Source organism: Cherax quadricarinatus, chromosome 44, assembly GCF_038502225.1.
Source record: "Cherax quadricarinatus isolate ZL_2023a chromosome 44, ASM3850222v1, whole genome shotgun sequence".
NCBI lineage: Eukaryota > Metazoa > Arthropoda > Malacostraca > Decapoda > Parastacidae > Cherax > Cherax quadricarinatus.
In genome coordinates this window covers 17,224,969-17,245,535 of record NC_091335.1, presented here as the reverse complement: position 1 = coordinate 17,245,535, position 20,567 = coordinate 17,224,969, and the positions used below count along the sequence as shown (strand labels likewise).

Below are 20,567 nucleotides of genomic sequence, written 5' to 3'. Positions count from 1 at the left end.
TACCTCCACAACCACGACCATCAAGGACATCACCAGTAGTAGACAGGACAAGCCTCCATCCTCTGCAGGGGTATACATAATCCCTTGTAATGACTGCAACAAGTTATACGTGGGCGAAACATCAAGGGACCTCCAAACACGTATTTCAGAACACCGATACGCAAGCAGGTCTGACGACACAAGGAATGCCTGCGTACAACACCGTAATTCACACAACCACTTGATAAACTACAGAAACTCAAGACTTATCGCCACAGAAGACAACACTCAATACCGAAGAATCCTGGAATCATCACTTATTTCTATATCCGACAACTTCAACCAGAATAGTGGCTTCTATAACATAGCTGAACCACTTGCCAGGAAACTTCTTCATCGCTATCCCACATAAGAACACTGTAGAAGGTCTGCTCACAAACTTATCCAATCTCCTTTCCAAGCTACCCAAGTTTTTAGACTCTATAACCCCACTCGGTACATCATCAGATGCAGCATTCTTCACCTGACCTCAGCATTCTGAACCGGACTATAAATACTCGCGTTCCTTCCACCCCAGGTAGTTCTGTTTGTGACTTGAAAAAGCCCACTGTGTGGGCAAAACGTAATCAATAAAGGATCACATTATACTGCATTTGTGTTTATATTTCCAAATTTTGTTGTCATATGTACTTTTCACTATAAAAATTTACATTTGTTCCAGGGGAGATTATTTATTGCCTGAAAAATTCAGTGGAAAAGGAGGAGTTCACCACTGAATATGATGTGGGATATTATATAATAGGCACAAACATTCACAGCATAGATGAGATGGCTTGATAATCAGGGGTTTGGGTGTTAGTTTGAGGGGGAAAGGAAAGGGAAGGGAAGGATAAAATTTTCCTCTTTTAAGGTAATGCTCCAAATAGCCTTCATGTCACTGCTTTCCTAATCACTCTGGCTCTTAGAAACTAATTTGGGATGTAGAATTTGTTAACTAATATTATACAATACCTGTGAAAAATGCCATCCTTGGACCAGCAAGGAGCATGTTTTTGACACTCGTTAAGCCAAATCACATACATTTATTACACAAGTTTGTTCCCAAATGTCTTGCTGTCAAGGTGAATTCTTGTAAAGTGAATGCTTATGAATCAGGGACTCACTGTCTGTAGTTTATCCTGCTTAGGTTTTAAGAGGCCTGTTTACAAATGTCCCAGTAAAAAATTTTGAAAAAAATTGAAACACCCAGAAAAAGTGATTGTGGTGTAATTTTATTCCTCGGTCATTTTTGTACAAGTAAAAGAAAAATTCACTTGGTGTGAAGAATAACATAAAATTTATACTTTGCCTAGGGTGGAGTAACATCAAGCAAAGGCAACTTGTTCATACATTTCTGATATACAGTAATAACTTTTTAGGTACTGTTTATCATTTGGTGTTATTTACAAAATGATTTTCATTTTCTCTGTTTACACATATTCATGTTATTTATGCTTAAGATAAAGTTTTGAATTAAGTGTCATCTATATGGCTGGGGAAATGCTAAATAAAATTGTTTCTTAACATATGCTAGGCCAACATTAAAATGTAGTGTAATAGGTGTTCCTACCAAAAAATGTGTGAACAAGAGAGAAAAAGTTCAAATACTGTATGACCAATAGAACTAATTCCTTGAATAGTGCTAAGAAATAAGTTAAAAGAAAGTTTGAAAATAGTAAAACTGACCTCATTGGCTCATAGGAAGACTTAATGACCACATATAATTACATGAAAGGTTAGACTGGTGCCCAAATTGTTCTTCATACTGTTATCTCCTAATAATATATGTACTAACCTTGTTGTCAGGTAACATATGTTCCTGAGTCCTTATGTTCTTGTCAGCATAAACCAAAATTTGCACAAGTGAATGTTAAGAGCGGGAAAAATCATGCTAGATTGAACTACTGTGCCACTAATTGTGGGGCAAGCTTGCTAACCACTGAACTACACCAGAAATGAATACAGTGGAACCTCAATTAACGAGTTTAATCCGTTCTGTGACCTAGGGGGGATATGATCGAGGTGTATAAATGGAAAACAGGAATAAATAAAGGGGATGTAAATAGCGTGCTGAAAATTTCCAGCCAAGACAGGACTTGCAGAAATGGTTTCAAGTTGGAAAAATTCAGATTCAGGAAGGATATAGGAAAGCACTGGTTTGGTAATAGAGTTGTGGATGAGTGGAACAAACTCTCGAGTACAGTTATTGAGGCTAAAACGTTGTGTAGTTTCAAAAATAGGTTAGATAAATACATGAGTGGGTGTGGGTGGGCGAGAGTTGGACCTGGCTAGCTTGTGCTGCTGAGTCTGGTGCCATGCTCCTTCCTTGAGTGGAGGTGACCAGACTGGGTGGGTCATTAGGCTAATATGGGGGGTACATGGACCTGCTCCGCATGGGTCAGTAGGCCTGTTGCAGTGTTCCTTCTTTCTTATGTTCTTGTGTATATCAAATCAATTTTCCTCATTTAAATTATTGAAATGCCATTAATCCATTGCAGCAGAATTCCTGTTCTAATATCAACTCTACGGCTTATTTATCTATCACAATTCATCTAATATAACATAATAAACAATATAAATAACATAAACATGATATTTACTCTAGAATGAATAAAATGTCATTATATGGTGGGCGGTGGTGGCCATTGCCTTTCCCATTCTGACCAAGTTTCCTTTGCTTCCCCTTCAGAGGTCTTATTATAAGAGAAAATGGAGTTTATGAGGCTAACTGCACTATATCACTAGTTTCATAAGGAAAACACTGAAACAATGTATTTATAAATAAGAAATATTGTATAAAAACATAATAGAGAATGTAAAGAAATAAACTGGTTATATAAATTGTACATACACACTTGCCTTTTTTCTAACCATGGGTTCTAAGAAAGTAAGTGCAAGGGACAGTGCTGAGAAGAAAAAGATGTTGATGTTCATGGAATTAAAACATGAAATCATATAAACAAGCGGTGTGTGGGTTGAGGGGGAAGCAGAGGAAGCTCGCTTGTAACTCAAATATTGGCTCATAACTCAGAGCAAAAAATTGACTGAATGATGGCTTGTATCTCGAAAAACTCATATGTTGGGACACTCGTAAGTCAAGGTTCCATCGTATAAATAAAACTCAACACAACACACAAAAATTTTCTCCCAATTCACCAGGTTTGGAATGGCTCTCAATTGCTACCTAAATTTATGATTTACACATCTCCCAGTGTTAGCTCTTGCAACAGGTAGCATGTTTTATGTCCCTGTATTGTCAGTACATACTGTTATCTTTAATTATTTTATTTATGTCTGTTTTATATGTTTTTGTAAGAGTATAAATTGGGTATAAATATTAATCTGTATAATATTCTGTTTCCCCTTCACATTTAAAATTTAATGAGATTGTAATAGCATCTTTTCTACTTTTTTATATACTGTAATTTATTTTACAGTTTTTACTGTATTTTTCCCTTTTGTAGTACGTGTCTTATTAAAGTACAGTGGACCCCCGGTTAACGATATTTTTTCATTCCAGAAGTATGTTCAGGTGCCAGTACTGACCGAATTTGTTCCCATAAGGAATATTGTGAAGTAGATTAGTCCATTTCAGACACCCAAACATACACGTACAAATGCACTTACATAAATACACTTACATAATTGGTCGCATTGGGAGGTAATCGTTAAGCGGGGGTCCACTGTATTATAAAGTAAATTCTTTTTGTAAATCAAAAACATTTGTGCCATCTCATTTACAGGAAAAAAAGGCCTGTATTGATAGATTAGATGGATAAATAAAACTAACTTTTTTTTTTCAGTAGTTTTAACTAGATGTCAACTGCCATTTTGCAAGAGCTTGATTTGATGATCTAAATCAATCCTAGCATGGCTCTCCTGATTTTTACCTGTGGTCTTCGCAAGTCTTTGGTTGGGTAATTAAATTGATGTTGCTGCTGGCTGTGTTGCTTTCTGTTCCTTCATTGTTCACATGATTAGTGTTGGATGTGCACCTTGCATGCTCCTTTGTTCATTTATAGTGTAGCATACTTTGTATTCCAAATTAATACAGAATTTTGTAGTTTGTTTCTATTAGTTGATGTAGTTATTGAATTTCTGTATTTTGCTTGAGAGTTTACATTTATATTTTAATGTTAAAATTGATATTTTTTTTGAGAGAGAGAGAAAGAGAATTTAAATACTGTACTGTTGATTATAAGTTTTTTAGTTTTAATAAATAAAAAAATATTAATATTCTATGACTACCAATATTTTGCACTTTTCATTATTGAGACCATGTTCTCTCCCCAGACAAGAACAGAAATTCCTGAACCCAATCACCTATTAACCATGGGGGACACTTCAGCACAAAAGCGTTTTCAAAGGAAGGGCAGCAAACAGGCAAATGGATCAAGCATGATAAGCTCAGTTCCAACTTTAGAAGAAAAGTTGGCTGAAAAACAAGAGAGAGAAAAGATAGTATTATGGAGACGGCCAATACAAACTCTTAATTACTTTTCCCGGGAATGTGGAATTCTATCTGCCGAATATATGATTAAGTGAGTGGGCTGCTTCAGTTCATTTACTCTTGTACTTTTTAACTAATATATAGTAGCTTAATTTACTTCTTAGTACAAATTTGCTTATTCAATTTATCTGTGCTAGCAACTTTTTCATAATTAAAAATTAGTATCATATAATGCAGCAAAATTTTGTGAAGACTTAAAAATTTGACCAAATTGTGTGATTTAGTCAAATACAGTATAGACTTGCCAACTAAGTTCTGACTCAGTAGTGGTTCCCAAAGGCTACAGTTGCCATCTGTGTGTGTTGCATGCATTTGTTAAAGCTTTTGTTACACAGTCATTGTACACTTGATCATGGAGTTTTCCTATTAGTACAGTATCAGTAAAGTACTAAGCTTATGAAGAGCTTCATTGCAGTACATTGTAAAATTTACTTTTCAGACTGTGGAACAATAAGAAGAGTGTGTTATTAATAGCTATGCTTATAGGAGGTTATTATGCAGCTTACAAGACACCTGGTCCTCACCACCCAGTAAGTACTAGTCTCTGAGAGCAACATTCTAATTTGATAAGTCTTGCATATTAAGAATCTTGCCAAACAGAGAGGAGAGACATAAATTTTGTATGACTTTTTTTTTTTTTTCCTTCCATTAACATTTATGAATTATAATTATTTATTCCTGACAAGTCATTTACTGCACATCATTTATAAACTTACTTTGCCAAGATGTGATAGTTGTAGTATCCCACTGGTGGTATTTAACTCTGATATACCTCCTCTTATTTTTCTTTTAAGACGGAAAATCTCTATCTTTTGTAATATTTTATTTCTGTATATTTAGTATATTTTTATTTTTACTTTATAGTCCCTCTCCTACAAAGGCAAGGTGACCCGAAAAAGGAGATGCATTAACCATCACTCATTCAGTTGATGTCTTGCCAAAAGTGTGCTGACATCAAAATTCAGATGACCCTCTGACTGCAACATGCCCACCCCTTCCTCAGAGTGCAAGCACTGCCATTCTCACCTCTTGACTCAAATATGACTAACCAGTTCCCCCTGAACACTTTCATAGCTGTAACCTTGCTCACACTTCAGCAGCATATCAGGTATTAAAAGCTATATATCTGTACTTGCTCCAATTTAACATGCTCACAGAAGGCTGCTGGACACTTAAGCTCCTAGCACTCAGAACCACCTCTACCCCTCTTTCCAACCATTCCTGGGATAATGCCTACCTGTCCTTCCTTCTATCTCAGACTTTTATCACCTCTGTTATTCTATCCTCCATCCTCTAAATTCCTTAGCCAACTCATAAACCCCTCCTCATCCCTCGGAATTATACCTTTGACAATCTCCCACACTCTTCTATGCTCCAAATTCTCTACATAGTTACATAATATTTACACCATTCATTGCTCTGACGTGTCTCCACTGTCCGTAACCTCCTCACGCAATGTTTAAAGCCCATACCTCACACTTTTATAACTGTTGGTACCACTGTACTCTGGTTCTCCCTGTCTCCCTTAATTTTTTTTTTTATCTCCATAAATAAAATTTTTGGATGCTTAAACATACCAATTACCATTTTTTTCCCCTTTGTGTATTTCTGCTGTTCTCCTTGTCATTCATAGATCAATCTGCCAACATGTTCACCCCAAAGCATTTCACTACAATGTATATATATATATATACAGTATTTGTTTTCAGATTAGCTTCTCATAGGATCTCTTCCTGAAAGCTTTTTGAAATGTTTCAATTCAATTGTCGTATACATTTTTTTTCATGTATAATTTGTGACTTAATCATAGCTATATAATAGCATAATAGAATGGATGTTCAGAACTTTTCATCTTAAACTGAACAGTATGGTTGGTTAGTTTTTTTTTTTTTTTTTTTTTTTTTTTTTTTTTTTTTTTTTTTTTTTTCTTGCTTGCTTGCTTCCTCTAATGGCTTCTTTCACCATTTTTGGAACACGTTAGTAAGAGGGTCTACCTTATCAATTTTTTTTTTTTTATATTGATATATTGTAGTGTTGGTAGTGTAACAAACACTAGTCACAGGAAACAGAAACCCACTTGGGGACAAAATAAATGATGAAGAGGGCTTCAAAACCAATATATTCAGCCCTCTTTATTAGTTATTTTATTTGTATCTCCAAGTAAGTTCATCAGTTTCCATATTTGGCAGAATATTTACCATTTCTCATGCATGCATGCACGCGCACACATGCACACGCGCAGGCATGCACACACACACATATAGTACATACATATACATACATACATATACATACATATAGATACATACATATACATACATACATATACATACACGTTGTTGGATAGTACCGAGACTCTTGTTGAGCAAGCATTTCCCAGGTTAATATTTGAATAAGACACAATATATAGCTCATGGCATTTATTGGTAATCAACGGTGAGAGGTAGCATCCACATACAAGCTGCCTCACACTGTTCTTTCTCAATAAATTTGTAAATCACATAGTCTTATTGACATGTATGCATGTTGGCATATTTTACCATTGATCAACAACCCTTCCTGGCTGTTTATAGTGGCAGCTCCAGAAAAGATGTGGTCTCTAAAAACCAAAGTTGAAATAACTTTGTGGATTTTAATTGAAAAATGTAGGTGAGTGAACTCTTGTGAAGAATGAAGAGATTCGAAGGAGATGAAGAAAGAAAAATAATTTGTTTAGAGAGACTGAACAACTTAAGGGCTGGCTTGGGTGGTTAAATTTTAACTAGCAAATGGGAAAATAATGATGGATTTTATGTAAGATTTCTGAACAAATGGTGCACAAGCTTGTAATATAAATTCTTATTCACGCTTTTAATGGGCATGATCCATTATCAAGAGGCTAAAATTAAAACTAATGCTCAACATGCCATGCTGTGACTGCAACAGGTGCTTCAGTCATGGTACCAAATAGCAGTCTTGGTAAATGTGAAAAGACTTAAGTATTCAAATCAAGGAACAGATACACAAGTAGACTGGCAATTTAAGAAATGGAAAGGAATTCATTTGAGTATCTAAAGGCATCATAAGGTGATTGAGTAATATTATAAATGTTTGTGCCAGTCACAGGCAGTTTGTCTTTTATTCGCTTAATATTAAGTTTAAATGATTGGGGGAGGATGCAAGTGGTAATCCAGAAATGGCAGATAATCATAATGAAATTTTGTTGGACATAATTGAAGGAGACTGCACAACAGCAAGTTTTTAGTGTTGATGGAACTAGATTCTTTTGAAAGTGTATGCCAGCAAGAACCTTCATATCTGTTAAAAGAAAAGATTTTTTAAGGTTTGTAAAGGCTGCAAAGGACCATCTTATTCTTCTTGTGGGTGGCAATGCAGCTGGAGGGATTTTAAGCTTCATCCCATATTGATATACCATTCTGAAACACTAAGAGCAGGCTTCTCCTAAAGCCAGTCTCTCCCTTATCTTGTGTTCATGCCGGAAGGCTTGGGTAATCATGAATCTGTTTCTGTTTTATTACATACTGTACATATTTATGCTCTTCTGTTGAAATATATTGTACTGTGCTGTGCTGAACAAAACAATGTTCACAAGGCATTATTTCATCTTGAGTAACCTTTCCTACCTTGTCAAAGTAAAGATTTTTCCCTTGAACTCAGTGTTCTTGATTCAACCACTGGATTAAGGCTTAAAGCAGCGTGAAAAGATTAGCCCAACCCTTCAGAGAAATATATGAAGAGAAGCCAACATTTATGGAATTCGTGAGGTTGCATCATCAAGAATGTCTATTATAGCCTTAATTTTTAAAGGGGTGAACTGGTAAGCCAGTAGATGGCCTTGGTCAGATGACCGAAAGCTCCAGTGGCAGGTCATCAGATGACTAAGACCCATTTCAGGAAACACTTCCTGACGAATGTTACCTAACCTAACCTATGATGAACGTCATTGACGGTGTTTTTAACTTGTGGAGCAAAGTCACCTCTATCACATTGAATGGTATGTAAATAAGCTGACCAGAATGTATACTTGCCTTCAGTGGTTTCAACATAACATTTCCACATATTCAGAAGATCATCGTTAAGCTTGCTGAAGATGTTTGGTTTTAAGATATTGAGGAGGTTGATGAGGTGGTGTTATTGCAGGAGGCTGGAGAAATTCATAATGAGTTGGTGCTGCTACTGGGAGCTGTAATAGGGAGAAACAGGTGAGCTGTACAAACTTCCATAGAGGAATATTTCTCTGCAAGCCTGCAAGCTTGGTAAAGCCCTCTGTAAGACAAGTAACTCCTAAAGAGTCCTGCTCCTTCAGGTGTGTCCTCAAACACTTCCTCAGACGAAGAGGCTGATTATCCTGCCCCCTCTCCCACCCATCCATTAATACTAAAACTCGATTAACTTTTGCCGCCAAGTCATGACATACAGCGTGCTGATCTGTATTTGGTGGGCGTTAATATTGTATCTCTACATTATATACAATATTTTGTTTATTAAATATTAATTTTTATAAGTTGCCAGTTTGTAATGAACGTTTGTGCCAAATACTTCTCTTACACTTACGGTATTTTGATTTATTCATTGCACTCAAAATGGAACCTGGTGAGATCACTTTACTAGATTCATATAGATCCTGCTGTCAAATGGTTTTCTAGGAATGCAACCCTCATGTTAAGGAAAGTATGCCTGTAGTGAATTTTTAAACCTTGTATAACAATGTATGGTAAATATATTTAGATATAAATAATCAGTACTATACTGTAATCAGACCATGTAAAAATGTGAATTGGGAAGTAAAATGTGAAAATACATATAATATGAGCACATTTGTATTAGGTACTTTGCTAGAGGGATTTGCTATATGCTCTGCAGCACATCACCTTAATTTCTGCAAGTTAATAAACAAAAATAAGTTTGTACACTTGACTTTTTATTTCTTTAACAATGTCAATCATTCCTCACCAAAATATTGAATAGCAGTTGCATCAGAGGCATGTGTATATTGTACTTCCCACCTCCAGAACTAAGTCTTGTTAGCTAGTTTCCTTGAATCCCTTCATGAATGATACATTGCTCGTACTCCAAAAGCACGTTTAATTCCAAAAAACCACTTGCCTTTCCTGGAATCTAACCTGCTCAGATATTTCTGGTGGATGCCATGCTAGCTTTACCATGAAGAACCCTCTTTACCCTCCCTGCCTTTCATCCCTTCCTAGGATTTTCCCTACTCCTTCCATCCACTCTTATACTTTCCCATCTATTCTGCTCCATTCTGTCTAAATTACAAAACCATCTTTCTGACTCCTCTTCTATGCTCTGAATTGTACCTTTTATACCACCACACCATCTTCCATTTTCTAGGTTCCTAATTCTCTGCATAATATTCATCCCACACATTGATTTCAGACATGACATCTCACTGCCTTCACATACATTTGAAGATTATTCCTCACTCCCATATAAGTGTTGGTACCAATATGGAGCATTACCATTTTTCTTTTATCTCAACACTCTTCCAACTTTTTTTTTTTTTTTTTTTTTTTTTTTTTACCTTCGCCATTTTTGTGACTTGTCTTTTTTACACACACACACACACACACACACACACACACACACACACACACACACACACACACACACACACACACACACACACACACACACACACACACACACACACACACACACACACACACACACACACACACACACACACACACACACACACACACACACACACACACACACACACACACACACACACACACACACACACACACACACACACACACACACACACACACACACACACACACACACACACACACACACACACGTACGTACGTACGTGTATACGTACGTACGTTTAGTGACATTCCCTACAATCTGATGTTTAGTCTTTCCTTGCCTATCCTTTTTTTTCTTCCTATCACTTTGCTCTTATTTTATGCTCATTTTCAGGTTAGTTATTTTTCAGACACCTAAACTTCCCTGTCAGTTTTTGTAACTTTTCTAAAGTCTCTCCCAAAACCACTGAGAATGAGTGAAGCTGCCTTCCTTTCCTTCAAGCATGTATTAAACAATTACACCAACCACTTCAAAACTATATCACCATATTAATTTTATTTGGAAAACTTATTCTTAAAGATCAAAACTGCTAAAATGTATACTACATTTCTGCACAGTGGACTCTCGGTTATGTGACTTCATTCACCCAGACTCTTTGTTAACCCTTTGACTGTTTCAGGCCCCTCTCTGAAACTGTCATTCTATGTCGCCAAATATTCAAAAAAAAAAAATTATTTTTTCTTATGAAAATGTTAAGATTATTTTTGAGTGTTTTAGTCCAAAAAATAATTTTTTGCCATCGGTACTTACCAAGATATAGAGCCGTGAAGTTTGCAGAAAATGAGCTGCGTATGGCAACAGCGGCGACTGCCGCTCACCCGGTAAACTTTAGTTTACTTGTAATTGAAGGTTTTTTTGTTTTTTTTCACTATTTTATTTTTTCACATAATTTATGTGGCCCTCCCGCCTGTCAAAACAATGGGGTCGGATGCTGCTTCCCCTCCTCCATTCTATCTAATTATCTTTCTCCCTCATTCTATATCTTTCAATCTGTCTCTCTTTCTATCTGTCTGCCTATCTCTGTCTCACAGGTACACATAAATACAAGTATACATAGTGTAACATTACCTAAGATAACCCAAGAAATCCAGACAAAGTGCTATACTCTGCTTGAAGATGTGAGTAAACGTGATGACACAGTCTTGTGGCTCTCTCTGAGACAGAGAGCTAGATGGACAGACAGGGAGCTTGACAGACAGACAAATAGACAGACAGAAATGTTTGTGTACCAGCAAAAACAAAGGGAGGGCGATGGTCATGTAACATTTCCTTATCAGCTCTACCCTCGTTTACGCTCGTCAAAGTCAGCTCTTATCAGATGTTATCTCCCCTTATCTTGTCACTGTCATGGGGTGGACTTTTTTTTTTTCTTGCTTCAAGGGAACAATATTATTACATCTTCTTCCTCCTCCTCCTCCTCTTCTCCTCCTCCTCCTCCTCCTCTTCTCCTCCTCCTCTTCCTCCCCTCCTCCTCCTCTTCCTCCCCTCCTCCTCCTCCATTGCTTTTGGTCTCAAACTCCTCCAAATCATGAAATTGATCTTCATTGACACTTCCATCTGTGTTAGAGCATCACTTGGGAAGAGAAGAGTCCCAGATTTGCTGGGGAATCACATATTTCTTACCGCTAGACATGCTGAAAAAGGACAACTGAAATGGCATTCCCACAATGCACCACTGGCTCCCCGATTTTTTTTATATGGTGCACACTGACCATGGAGACCCATTCTCTCACAAGTGGGCCTACCAGCTTTCTCCTGCTTGATTTGAAGCTGCTAGAATTTATGGCAGTTTGGAGGGATATGTTGTGTATCTCTATACGTATATGCTTCTAAACTGTTATATTCTGAGCACCTCTGCAAAAGCAGTGATAATGTGTGAGTGTGGTGAAAGTGTTGAATGATGATGAAAGTATTTTCTTTTTGGGGATTTTTTTTCTTTTTTTTGGGTCACCCTGCCTCGGTGGGAGACGACCGACTTGTTGAAAAAAAAAAAAAAAATAAATAAATAAATGTCAGAAACATTGGCTCTTAAGACGTATTTATATGTCGGAAACAGTCAAAGGGTTAATTGAATAGTTTCTCCCTCAGATAATGATTCTTTCTTCATTTGGTTATTGTTTGAAGGGTGTGACAAAATTCCCAGCACTCACATAAGCAATATAAAGGAGGATATCAACTGAAATGAGACTAATTACTTTGTAGTTCAATTAAAAGCAACTAACTGGTATTACTGGTAATTTATTTTTTAGATATTGAAATCACACTACAGGTAAGCAGAAGATTGAATTTATTGTTTCCTTAGTGTTTATATCAGTGCAATTATTTTATGTACAGTATATAATTGTATAGTGTATTAATTATGTTCATGCTTATTCAGTTTGTAATTTTTCAGTCATTGCCATATTTTTAAGCTTTCTTCTTTATTTAAAAAAATGTTGATTGAAGTGATTAAAATTTTCTGAAGGTCAGGACATGGAGGGGAAACTTTAGTATTATCCAGAATATTTAATGCCTAGCACCACCACCTGGTTCATTGGGTTGATGATCGAGTGTCCACTGTATGTGTGTTTTTGTGAGCCTGCTGCACAATGAGTTATCTCCAATTTTGAGCATACTGTTGAGAGTGGGTTTAAATCCCCTGCCAATAACAATAATATAGTATGAGCAGAAGGAATATCTCATTGTTATGAATTTGATGAACACTATAAATTTTTAAACCCACACTGTAAAGTACCAATGACTTTGCCATGTTTTCTGAAGAAAATATCTGGAAAATATGTAACTGATCTATTATTTTTATATTTAATAAGCCTAATTGTGAATGACTTTTACCCCTTCCTTCCATGCAAGATATGTCAATGACATCATCATCATCATCATCATATATAGTAGATGTAGGTATGCTGTTACCCTTTATATTAAGTACAGTAGTATATCCAATCTCTTCAAGGGAAAATACCTTAATGCTATTGGAGGGCTCTTGACCCAGGGAATTGGAGCTACCCTTCCTTTGCTTGAATAAAACCTGATTACCTCCATTAGGGATGGAATGATGTAAAACTTTTTACTGATACTCAATTGCAGACCATCAAAATTAGCTGATACCCACCCATATTGATTCTTTGGCACACCCTACCTGCCATTGCCCATGTGCAGTGTGGCCCTTATGGGTTTTGTGCTTCCCAGTGAATATAATAATTTGTAATTGCAGTAACTTCCCTTTACATTATTAATGTGTATTGTCACCTGAGTTCACCTGTGATGTTGATATGAAGGTCGCTATGGTTGTCATCACCTATATGAGAGTCTAACTACAGGTGTAATGTACAGTATATTAATATCATGTGAAGTCATGTGGCAACTCGTGTAGCAATCAATTCATAAGATAAATTACATCTATAGGAGTGAATGTCTTTATGAAGGGCCCTGATCCAAGAAATTGGAGCTGGTCTCTCTTTTCAGATCAGGACTAATTACCTCCTGTTTCCCAGTTGCTGTATGATTTTTATGGGTTAAAAGCTTCCCTATGACTGTAATTGTAATATAGGAGTAATCAATAATAACCTCTTCCATGTATCTTGTGTATTGCTGAATGATTTGCCAAGTGACCTCCACACAAGTCTTGGTAATTTTTTCTGTTGAACACTTAATTTTAGTAAATAGTTTTCCCCTCTTAAGTTGAATTTTCTTTTAATATTTTATACATCTGGTCCTGAGGTGTTAATATTTTGTTTGTTTCACAGCTTTTGCAGAGTGTAGCCAAAGAGTGTTGGTGGTGTGCATGGTGGCTATGGCTAGGAATATTGTCATCAGTGGGCCTAGGAACAGGCCTCCACACATTTCTACTTTATCTGGGACCTCATATAGCCTCAGTCACCTTGGCTGCTTATTCCTGCAATTCTGTTGAATTTCCATCTCCACCATATCCTGATGAGTAAGTATTGTTAAATCAGTGGCACAGGCAAAGGGTTTTTATACTTTTGTGTGCTGTTATGTGAGCAAAATCTTAGAAGGGATTCAGGGAAATGGGTTAGCTGTGCTAGAGTTTTGAAGGTGGGAAGTACCATACAGTGCCTGCACTAAGGAGAGTGGGTCATGTTATGCTTCAGAGGATTATTTGAATTGTGATGTCCCTATTTCTGGCATGACAGATATTAAACAAGTGAAGAGTGTGTTTCTTTGGGTCACTCTTCATTGGTGGAAAATGGCCAGTGTGGTAGAAAAAAGAAGTCTGTTATGTTTTTTAACAACTGTGATATCAATAGGGGCTGAAAACTTATGCACTAGTACAGTATTTGACTTTTTTTTTTTTTGCATTATATAGTAGGATCTCCACTTACGACTTAATGCTCTTCTGAAAGTTAGAAGTGCAGTGCCTGCACTTAGAAGAGTTGGAGAGGTTACAGTAGGAGGGTAATCTTAATTGCTAACAGCACATTCTGGAAAGACAGTGAGTGTATGAGTGATGTTAAATGTGTCTTGGAGTGAGACAGCTGTTGAGGTGAAAAAAAAAATGTACATAATATGTTCATTTTATTTATGTATAGAGATTATTTGGTTCAAGAACTATAGAGTTAATACTTACAATTTTCTAAGGGTGTATAAATCTGGAGTGGAAGGAAGGTGGGGTAGGGGTTGTCCTTGGCAAGGTTAGAGGGAAGGGGTAAAGGATGTTTTGTGTGCGAGGGGCTTAGGGGCCACCATTCAGGGTCAAAGGTAGTCTTTGGGTTATGCTTTAGCAGTTGTTTACTAACATTACAACTGCTTGTAAAAATTGTGCCAGCAAACAGCCAATGTTCGTGTACCTTATATGCCAGAAAATACAGTATGTTCCATCTGCAGGGTGGACCGTATGGCTTCAGCTCACACTTACATATATGCATTATTATGTTTTTCGTGTTCATTGTGGAGAAAATAATGTTGTGCAATTTCATTTATAGTAATGCAACTTGACATTGTGTTGTTTCAGGGTTTCCGATGTACTAGTATGGCTTACGCACCAGGGTTATTGACGTACTAGTACACATAAATTCTAGCGCCTTCAAATCTAGCGAGAGAAAGCTGTTAGGCCTACATGTGAAAGAATGGGTCTATGTGGTCAGTGTGCACAGTATAAAAAAAAAATCCTGCAGCACACAGTGCGTAATGAGGGGAAAAAAATTTGTTTTGATTTTGATTGGTTTCACAATGAAAAGTAGCAGAAATGTTCGATTTTTGCCAAAGTTCAAAAGTAAACAAATCATGCCACGCGTCCAATACACATCAACTGGGGAGTCTAATATTCTTTCACAAGTGCGCTGATATTATTTATACCATTTCTACACTAATGCAGTAGTCTGCCTAACAGTAATTCTTCTATTTTTTGTGAGAATAAAAATTCAAAGCGGAAAGCAAAAGAAATGTAAGAGGGGTGTGGGGACATGACTAATGAACAGAGAAAATGTTATTTTAGTGCCAGGAATGTCTGTCTTGTTTATTCTGGACCCTATTTGGAAATTGGCATCTTTTGAAATTTGTGTGAAATTGGCAAAATTGCTAATTTCTGACCACTTTTTTGGATAGTTGAAATCTGTAAATGGGTGGTTTCTTGTACTCATTCGATAGAAAAAAATGGAGTTCTAGCGAAATAGTTATGATTTTTGTCGACTAGTACACTGGAATTGGCCGAAAATAGCTCAGTGGGCGAAATCGCCGATGCGTTAACATCGTCGAGGCTGCTAACTTCGCTAGAGCATAATCATATAAATTTTCCATCAAATTTCATACTTTTGGTGTCATTATGATCGGGAAAAGATTCTTTATCTTTTCATAAGAAAATATTTTTTTTTTTTTTTTCTGAAAAATTTTCGACCCTGAGAACAACTTTAGGAGAGGGCCTTTTGACCCTGAAAGGGCTAATCCTTTTGCTGTCACAGCCCCCAAAGTTAAAAGGTTTGACCTGTGATTTAAAAAAAATGATTCTTTCTGAAATGGTAGAAAACCTTTTTCTGAAGGTAATGACACCAGAAATATGATATTTTATGGAAAGCTTTCAAAATTATGCAGGCATAAAGTTAGTCTGGGCATAGTTTATGCATCAGTGATTTTGTTCTAATTTAAGCCAAGTCCATGGCTCATTCTGTCAGTTGAACACAGGAAACCACCTATTCAGCTATCGAAACTACACTATAAAGTGCACAGAAGTTGGTAATTTGGCCAGTTTTACACAAAACTGAACATTGTTTTTAAATTGGAGTTCGAAATAAAGCACTCTGCATTTAAACCACTATAGCAACTTATCCTCTGTTCATTAACCCTTTGAGGGTTTCGGCCGTACTAGTACGGCTTACAACCCAGGGTTTTTGACGTACTAGTACACCTAAATTCTAGCGCCCTCAAATCTAGTGGGAGAAAGCTGGTAGGCATACATATGAAAGAATGGGTCTATGTGGTCAGTGTGCACAGTATAAAAAAAATCCTGCAGCACACAGTACATAATGAGAAAAAAAGAAACTTTGACCGTGTTTTTGGAATAAAACAGCGACTGCACTGTATTTTCGTATGGTATTTATTGTTGTATTCTAGTTTTCTTGGTCTCATTTTATAGAATGGAAGACATATTACAGAAATTGAGATGATTTTGACTGGTTTTACAATGAAAAGTACCTTGAAATTGAGCTCAAAGTAGCAGAAATGTTCGATTTTTACCAAGGTTCAAAAGTAAACAAATCATGCCAAGCGTCCAATACACATCAACTGCTGAGTCTTATATTCTTTCACAAGTGCGCTGATATTATTTATACCATTTCTACACTAATGCAGCAGTCTGCATAACAGTAAATCTTCTATTTTTTGTAAGAATAAAAATTGAAAGTGGAAAGCCAAAGAAATATAAGAGGGGCCTGGGGATGTGACTAACGAACAGAGGAAATGTTATTTTAGCGCCAGGAATGTCTTTCTTGTTTATTCTGGACCCTATTTGGAAATTGGCATCTTTTGAAATTTGTGTGAAATTGGCAAAATTGCTAAATTCTAACCACTGTATTGGATAGTTGAAATCAGTAAATTGGTGGTTTCTTGTACTCATTCAATAGAAAAAATGGAGTACTAGTGAAATAGCTATGATTTTTGTCGACTAGTACACTGGAATTGGCCGAAAATAGGGCTCAAAGTGGGCAAAATCGCCGATGCGTAAACATCGTTGAGACCGCTAACTTCGCGAGAAAATAATTCCGTAAGTTTTCCATCAAATTTCATACTTTTGGTGTCATTATGATCGGGAAAAGATTCTCTATCTTTTCATAAGAAAAAATAATTTTTTTTTTTTAAATTTGGCTGACCCTGAGAACAAGTCTCGGAGAGGGCCTGTAGACCCTCAAAGGGTTAGTAACATCCCCAGGCCTCTCCTATATTACACTTGCCTTACATTTTAAATCCATCACAATTACGGTTTTACCCTATTACTCAGATTAATACAATATAACCAGGAATGATTGGTCATGATTTAGGGCATCATAGTAATTGAAGCAGACCTAATAAAAACCAATTAAACAGGCCAAGTAGGGGAAGCCGTATGCTTCCTCAAGAAGATCATCAAATATCTAATATTTCTGCTACTTTGAGCCCTATTTTAAGCTACTTCCAGTCCTGAAACTGACCAGAAACATCTCTGTTACAGTATTATGTATTCCATTCTATGAACTGATACCAAAAAACAGCCAATAAAATCATAAAAACCATCCTAGAAAATGCCTCAGTCACTAATTTAAACAAAACTCAAGGTCAGAGGTTTGCTTTTTCCATCAAGCACTGCATGGTGCAGAATTTTATTTTTTATACTGTGCATACCCACTGAACAAACTCATTCTCATGTCTAGGACAATATATGATGCTCATGGTAACAAAATAACAATAACAAAAAAAAAAAAGGCACAATACCGTGACTGGAACGATACACAAATAACCCGCACATAAAAGAGAGAAGCTTACGACGACGTTTCGGTCCAATTTGGACCATTTACAAAGTCACACTAACCAGAAGTGGAGCAGGACGGCTATATATAGGCAGGAAGAGGTGGTGGTGGTAGTAGTAGTAGCAGTACAAGAATGGTACAAGAATGCTCATGGTATATTTGAGGGTGCTGTGCTTAAAACGTAGGTCTGATGTGAGCGACACGTATAGAGGCAGTGAGAGGGTTAAAATGCAATTCAGAAAGTTCAACAAAAAAAAAATTTCATGGTGCATGAAAATTGTTAAAGAATTAAATAATGTTCAAAGTTTTGTTACTACATGCTGTGGTACTCAGCTCTACTTTTTCCACTTACAACACCATCACTTTCAGTTGAATTGGGAACGTATCTTGTAGAAATATAAATAGGCTGCTGAGAAGATTTAACCAAGAAAGACTCAAACAGTGGTTATATATTTTGGTTAGTAAGAAAAGTTTGTTTAAGACAAGGAAAGCAAGATTTAATGAGAAATATTTAGCAAGGGGAGCTTTTGCAAGCTTTTGTTGGATGATACTCTGCTGAAGAGTGATTTTCATTAAATCCTCTTGTTGAATATACTGTGCAAGAGCTTATCTACCGTATCAGTGAGTAAGGAAGAGTGTGGTTGCAACAGATTCTTGACATTGTTTGGTATACCGTATAATTTTCTATTGTATATTCCTCTGTAGGACTTATGTTCACTATTGAGTGAAACAGCTTAATTAGGGCTTGCCTAATTAAACTGACATCTTTTATACTTATTTCTCATCAATTTGCTTATGTCAAGATGAAAAAGTGCATACTAAAGTTAGATGATTTTGAAATGGAAGACCAAGCATAACTGTATGAAAGAAATGTTTAGAATTTGTACAAGTACAGTGGAACCCCGAGTTTCGGCTATAATTCGTTCCAAAAGGCTGTTCGAGTGCCGTTACCGAATAATGTAAATTATATTAGTTCATTTCAGACCCCCAAAAATACACTTACAATAATACACTCACATAATTGTTCATGTTGGGAGGTGGCCGAAACTTGGGGTACCACTGTATTCATCTAGCAGATAAAGGAGCCGAAGTGATGGCATGGCGATGAAAATTAAGATGATGGCCAGAAGAAGTGTTCAGATAATTTTGATTTCTTGCTTTTCTAGGAGGAATCAATTGATAAATGAGTTGAAAGCTCTATCTTGAAGTTCTAAATATCCTCATGTTGGCATTTCTAAAAGAAGAGAATTCTTCCTGGTAGGAACTTGAGTCCTATATATGTGGTTATTAATAATTCCACATTAATGTACATGTACAGGAGGGCCCTATTTGTATGGCTCTTAGAGTTTGCAACCTCATATAATAAGCAAAAATCGCCGACAGGTGGAAAAGAACATTTTTCATTATCAGGTGCACCTAAAAACGCCTGTTAACGTGTTTACACTGTCACATGTTAAGTGCTCAATACAGCTAGGCATAAAAAAAAGATAAAGTAAAATAAATAGTACACAGTACATACAATATTTGCCTTAAAATATGGTACCAGTTGGCCTTCCCTCATGTGACTATTGTATGAAAATGATGATAGCAACGGAAAAGTGGTAAAAGCACTGAACATAATGTACAGTGGCTCAGTTGAAAGCCAATAAAAATGTGGAATACTAAAAATGGGGAGCTGTATACACAGAGCCCTCTGTATGTGAAGCACTAAGTTTGTGTGGATCATTCAGTGTAAATAAAAGTGAAGGGTCGGTCTTCTGTTTACCATTTGCAAAAATTTTTGCTATATATTTAGTTGTCTTAATATGGGGAAGTAATGCATGGGATTCACAAAAGTAATGAGTATTTCAAGTTCATAATTTATTTTTAATCAGTGTTGCATTTTTTCTTTCTCAGCATAATGTGCCCAGAGGAAGAAGTGGCTGCGAAAGAAATGTCAATCTTCACTATTATGTCAAAAGTTCGACTGGAAGCGTTTATGTGGGGTGCTGGTACTGCTTTAGGTAAGATGGGCTTAAGGTAATTAAGGGCTACATTCAGGGGTGTGGGTGTGCATGAGTTTTTCTTAACGCTTTTAGAGTCCAGAGGCCAAATTTCAAAGTGCACACCAGTGTCCAAGAATTTTCAAAAAATAATTGTTATTTTTTCTTATGAAATGGTAGAGAATCTTTTCCTGAAGGTAATAGAACAAAAAGTACGAAATTTGATGGAAAATTGACGAAATTATGCTCGCAAATTTTGACGTGTCAGCGATATTGACGCATCGGCGATTTTGCCGAATTTGACTCCCATTTTAGGCCAATTACCTTATTCCAGTCGATCAAATTCTTAGCTATTTCACTAGTATTACTTCTATTCTATCGATTGAGCACAAGAAATCGCCAGCTCAGCTGTTTCAACTACAATACAAAGTGATTGGAAATTGGTAATTTGGCCAATTTAGTGCAAAGTTCAAAATATTCCAGTTT

At 36.5% G+C, this 20,567-nt stretch overlaps 1 protein-coding gene across 8 annotated transcripts in view; it reads left to right on the top strand.

The window, feature by feature from the left end:
- The window catches only part of LOC128697429 (vacuole membrane protein 1), a 42,441-nt gene that overhangs the window by 11,540 nt on the left and 10,334 nt on the right, over positions 1 to 20,567 (top strand). For 6 of the 8 annotated variants that reach the window (XM_053789084.2, XM_053789081.2, XM_053789082.2 and 3 more), the window contains 4 exons: positions 4,312 to 4,559; positions 4,968 to 5,058; positions 13,891 to 14,081; positions 19,996 to 20,102. In XM_053789084.2, coding sequence (XP_053645059.1) covers positions 4,351 to 4,559; positions 4,968 to 5,058; positions 13,891 to 14,081; positions 19,996 to 20,102 — 598 coding nt within the window. In that variant the 5' untranslated portion in view covers positions 4,312 to 4,350. Of the gene's footprint in view, positions 1 to 3,821; positions 3,936 to 4,311; positions 4,560 to 4,967; positions 5,059 to 13,890; positions 14,082 to 19,995; positions 20,103 to 20,567 lie in introns of all 8 variants that reach the window. The other 2 variants (XM_053789085.2, XM_053789086.2) reach the window with 2 other exon arrangements.